This window comes from Camponotus vicinus, unplaced genomic scaffold, assembly GCF_025532165.1.
Source record: "Camponotus vicinus isolate PSW18456_S1 unplaced genomic scaffold, iyCamVici1.0 SCAF_3, whole genome shotgun sequence".
Lineage (NCBI taxonomy): Eukaryota > Metazoa > Arthropoda > Insecta > Hymenoptera > Formicidae > Camponotus > Camponotus vicinus.
The window spans coordinates 12,953,296-12,959,295 of NW_028141967.1; the positions used below are offsets into that span (position 1 = coordinate 12,953,296).

Here is a 6,000-nt window from a genome sequence, read left to right on the forward strand (position 1 = left end):
AATATTGCTGCGACATTTCGTTGTAATATTACAAAAAGCGGACATCTTAACGTTGCCGCAACTTTACAGCAATGTTGCAGCAAAGTTTCGTAACCGATTTGCAATATTGCAATGTTTCAATGAAATTATTCTGCAATATATTTGCAACCTTTCTATGCTGTATGGGTATAGATATACATACATATATATATATATATATATATATATATATATATATATATATATACAGGGTGGGCCATTTTAATCTATGCACCAAAATTTCTTTGTACCTAAGACAGATACGGAAAAATGATTCAGACAAAAGTTTTATGGTTTCGAGGGGGCCATAAGACGGTATCATTGGTTTGACCTTGAAGAGTTATTTGAAGGTCACATGAAGGTCACCTTTAATTTCTTAAATGGAACCTACTATTTGTCATTGCACATTCTTGTAGCTTATCTCGAGAGCTTTCCAAAACACTATAATTAAGTACTTTTTTGTTAAGTACTTTTTGAGTTATGAGGCTTGAAATAATTTCTTAATTTTACATAAACCGTACAATATCTTGTAAAATATTCATTTTTTGATTATCTTACCTTAATACTTTTATGTACAAAATAATGAGAGGAATCAATTGGTGTAAAGAAAGCACATAGTTGTTTTTAAGAAAAAATATGGAATTGTTAATTGCAAATTCCATATTTTTTCTTAAAAACAACTATGTGTTTTCTTTACACCAATTGATTCCTCTCATTATTTTGTACATAAAAGTATTAAGGTAAGATAATCGAAAAATGAATATTTTACAAGATATTTTACGGTTTATGTAAAATTAAGAAATTATTTCAAGCCTCATAACTCAAAAAGTACTTAACAAAAAAGTACTTAATTATAGTGTTTTGGAAAGCTCTCGAGATAAGCTACAAGAATGTGCAATGACAAATAGTAGGTTCCATTTAAGAAATTAAAGGTGACCTTCATGTGACCTTCAAATAACTCTTCAAGGTCAAACCAATGATGCCATCTTATGGCCCCCTCGAAACCATAAAACTTTTGTCTGAATCATTTTTCCGTATCTGTCTTAGGTACAAAGAAATTTGGGTGCATAGGTTAAAATGGCCCACCCTGTATATATATATATATAGATATATATATATATATATAGATATGTATTATAGATATATATAGCAATATGTGTGTGTGTGTGTGTGTGTGTGTGTAATCGTATATATACTTACTTATACTAAATAAATTCTGACTGGGTATAACATCTGGTTTCAGTCTTTTTCTTTTATGTTCTGTAAAATCTTCACTTTTAAAGTGTCTTTGGCAAATACGACTATATTTTGTTGGCACCCAGTTGGGTTTATTTACAGCTGCTACTCATTCTATTAATATTTTTGGAATAAGTAAAGGAAATCTAAAAATATTCAACATATAAATAATTAATTTAACATTAAATATGTTTAAAATTATTTTAAATATTCCAAAGAGACAAGAAAGAGAAAGAGATAACATCATAAGGAAAATAGATAATTATATTATCTATTTTTATTCAAAATATAATAATGCTTACTTAAAAAAAGAAACTTTGTTTTCTTTATTATCATCATCATTTGTGTTTTGGCATCCAGTAATTGCACATTTGAAACCCATTATAATTTTTTTCTTCTCACTTTTGTAAGAAACAAAACATGTGGCACAAAAGAAAGAAGGTTAGAATTGTATATATGACATATATCTATATCGATGGTATCTGCGCATGTGCAGAATAAGTCACGTTAGTACATAAAATGTGAGGACATTTTATATAAGCAAAATATGGGGAGTTAGCAGTCTAGTTATATTAGAAGTCTGTGATTGCGGTACTTTGGCCGGTATTCATAGTCCGATCTTATATTTAAGATTGTCTTAAGTCTGGTCCGAGGTTGACTTAAGACCTCATTCAACCAATCAAATGGCTGCGTAGCATTTCAAGCTCGAACTTAAGACGATCTCAAATATAAGATCGGACTATGAATACCGGTCTTTGTATATCTAGTGACTTTAGGAGTGGCAGCGAACTGATACCAAATTTAGTCCGTGGAAACGCTTGATAATAAATAGTATCAACCATATATTTAGAGGTTAGGTCACATACTGTATTACATTCAACAAAAGTTAAGTTGGCTGCACTGAAATTTAATCTTCCTCACTTCTATTCTATTTTCGATGGAAACAGTATGTTAAATCCGATGCGCACCGAAGCAGAATCGGATTGAAGACTTCGGTGGAAACTAGACCACACATAAAATTCCATAAGCACATAAGACGTAAGCGTAAAGAAATCGACCAATCACGGTCGAGTTTTGACCCCTTGGAGGGGTTAAGGGCTCCTGCACACAGGACGCGGTAACGCTTGCCGCGCGGCGGAAGTCGACGCGATAGCCAATCAGCAGATACATAACATCCACCGCGCGTCAAAGTTGAATTCAATCCAACTTTTTTATTGGCTATCGCGTCGGCTTGCGCCGCGCGGCAAGTGTTGCCGCGTCCTGTGTGCAGGAGCCCTCAATCCAACTTTTGTATTGGCTATCGCGTCGGCTTCCGCCGCGCGACAAGTGTTGCCGCGTCCTGTGTGCAGGAGCCCTAATACTTGACCGTGATTAGTCGATTTCCTTACGCTTACGTCTTACGTGCTTATGGAATTTTATGTGTGATGGCCATAAAGGGTCGTCTACAATGGCCGTAGCATAAGGTTGTAAGGCCGTAGTTGTAAGAAATTGACCAATCACAGTTGATTATTCTCCTGAAATTCAACTGGGATTGGTCAATTTCTTAATACTACGGCCTTACCATGGTGTAAGAAAACGAGGTGTGCTCCTTAGATGGACCAAAATTCGATCTGTTCTGCGCAGACACAACATAATTATTAGACATTGTAAAAAAAATGCAAATATGCCTGCATGTAGTATAAAGAAATGTAAAAATAGATCCGAGAATATAAAAGAAAAGAAAATAAGTTTATTTTCTTTTCCAAAAGATGCAGATACTGCAGCAAAGTGGGTAAAAGCATGTGGTAAAAATGTTAACCTAAAAAATGGTAAGTATTTTTTTATTAGCATGATAAAAATATGAAAATAATTTATTATCTATGTAAATATTTTAATTATTACAGCACGAGTATGTTCCATACATTTTACACCACATTCCTTTAAGGAAATACCAGAACATTTAAAATGCTTAGGTGAGAACTTTCCAAGAAAAATACGTACACTTTTACCAGATGCAGTACCGACCGAAAATTTGATTTTTGAAGAAACAAGAGGTGTTTTTAGGTACATATATATAATTACGTATACAATATATTTATAAATTTTTTATTCTTATTTAAGAGTAACAGTATTTTTACATTTATTATAATAGTTTTTCAGATAAAAATGATATCGCTTTAACAAAGAATTGCGAAAATTTGTTTAGTATTTCTGATAGAAATGAAATTACTTTAAATAATGTAGAACATCCATTTAATGTGACTGAATGTAGTGAAAGTCAATCAAATGTACAAAAACATCATGAAAGCATCAGGTATTGAATACGAGCATCTATTTAAAATTATTAAATTCATTATTCGAAAAAGTAGAAATTAATAATACTTTTAATTTAGTATTACAGAAGAAAAAATATCGGAAAGTATTGGCTTTAATCAAAGCATAAGTACAAAGCATAGTACAGAAAATAATATAGAAAATATGCCGATTAGCAAGTCATCGATAGACAATATTGGTAGTCAACCTACAATGTGTAACAATGCATCAACTATTACTGATGAAAGAATGATTGAAAATAATGAAAATGATGAATGATGAATGATGATTTATTTATACTGCAAATAAGATGAATAAAATTTTTCTAGAATTTCATGGTTCTTTTCTGTCAAAAGAAAACTGGATTTTTAAAAGTGTTACAAAACTCGTTCAAAAAAAAATTAAAAACAAATTTCATATTCCCAAAGAAGTTATTGAATGTCTTGTTAGAACAAGGACCTATATTAGATTAAGAGAGATAAATAAAAAACTAAAATCTGACGTTACAAATAAACATAGAACCAAAAAAATTACAAAATTTTTTAAGTAGTGTCCCAGTATAATTAAGATTATTTTTATTTTATTGTACTAATCTCTATTGTTACAAAAATAATTTTTATGTTTGTACTGTATTGTTTATTTTTTGTTTCATATATCAAATAAATTTAAAAATACATAGTCTTGAATTGATTTTTTTATATTTTAATACTATTTTAAAAATTCTAGGGTCAATAATACGAGCTAATTACTAAGGTCTAAATAAAATAAATACATATAATAATAAATTCGTTTAATAAAAACAAAAACGTTTCGACTTTACTTAGTCTTCTTCAGTAAGAAATATAATATAATAAAATCAGCGAATGAAATGATCCGTGAAACAAACGTTAGAGCGCTATAAATAAATAAACATTTGAAACAAATTTAACGGTTATCACGAAAGATTACAATTTACAGTGGAGTATGAGGTGGATCGTAGCATTAGTTTTCTAGATTTAAATATTAAGATTATCAACAACACTATTTACATTGACTGGTTCCACAAAAAAACTTTTTCAGGGAGATTATTATCTTTCTATTCCAACCATCCTAATTGCCATAAAATTGGAACGATTTATAACCTCGTTGATAGAGCAATGCTGCTATCTCACCACATATTCCACAAGAAAAATATAGAGATCTGCATAGACATTCTGTTGAGCAATGGTTACCCTATACATTTAATTTTTAATGAAATCAATCGCAGAATAAAAACGATTTACAACAAAAAATTAACTCAGACAATTAATACCACGGAGAATGAGAACAATAACAATTATTTTGTCATTCCTTACATCAATAACATTTCAGATTTGGTTGCATCTAACATTAAAAGGTCGGATTTTTTAGTAGGGTATCGTTGTCTCAACAGACTTGATAGAATTATTAAAGTCCAAAAAGACAAGAACAATCATTCATCTAAGTCCAATGTCATTTATAGAATCAATTGTAAAAACTGCGAAGCCTCATATGTGGGCCAAACAAAAAGACAATTAGGCACTAGACTGAGGGAGCACGCAAAGAATATTATGTTAGAATCTTCGAGGCATTCGGTGGTCTCAGAACATATTCTCAATACACAACATACCATGGATTGGGAAGATGTTAAAATATTGGACATAGAGTCTAATTACAGAAAGAGACTCATCTCCGAAATGATACATATTAAAGAACAAAAACATGGTATTAATTATAATACAGACACCGAATTACTCGACAGCGCATATGATGATATTTTAAATGAGTTGTCCAACGGATGATTGTTAGTTTGTGTTCATTTTTTGTCACCTACATATTATTGATATTTAACTGTTATCATGACATTTACTAATAGTTATGTTCTTGACTCCGAGATGATAGGAAGCCTTTAAGAATATCTTGAGACTTGTAGAGACATGTGTATTAATTTATGTAAGCAGTTTTAATTTTTTCTTGACCGTTTCAATTAGTTTTTATTTTATCACGAATAATATTTATCATTTTAGTGCTTATTAATTCATTATTGTTTATTAAATTAACTCATTTTCTTTTTTCTGAGTCAATCTCAATTAATTTTCAATAACAATTTTTGGATGGTAGTAATACAATTACAGCATGAAGGTGATGGACTCGGACACAGCTGGTCATGGCCGGTTTCAAATTAGGAGCTTCTCGCTTCCCAACGAAGAAGTTGTTTGAATAGGAGACCAAATGTCACTCCGGGTTAATCATTTTTTGTGCTGGAGAAACATGCTCTATTACATGGGTTTCTATTGGCTTCTTTTTATTTATTTATAGCGCTCTAACGTTTGTTTCACGGATCATTTCATTCGCTGATTTTATTATATTATATTTCTTACTGAAGAAGACTAAGTAAAGTCGAAACGTTTTTGTTTTTATTAAACGAATTTATTATTATATGTATTTATTTTATTT

At 30.7% G+C, this 6,000-nt stretch overlaps 1 protein-coding gene across 1 annotated transcript; it reads left to right on the forward strand.

The window, feature by feature from the left end:
* Positions 1-2,820: 2,820 nt before the first annotated feature.
* Positions 2,821-3,880, forward strand: LOC145968489 (uncharacterized). Its single transcript, XM_083093988.1, has 4 exons — positions 2,821-3,062; positions 3,138-3,297; positions 3,386-3,547; positions 3,627-3,880. Exons 1-4 carry the CDS (start codon positions 2,918-2,920, stop codon positions 3,823-3,825), a joined length of 666 nt encoding a protein of 221 aa, XP_082950114.1. The 5' UTR covers positions 2,821-2,917; the 3' UTR covers positions 3,826-3,880.
* Positions 3,881-6,000: the final 2,120 nt, after the last annotated feature.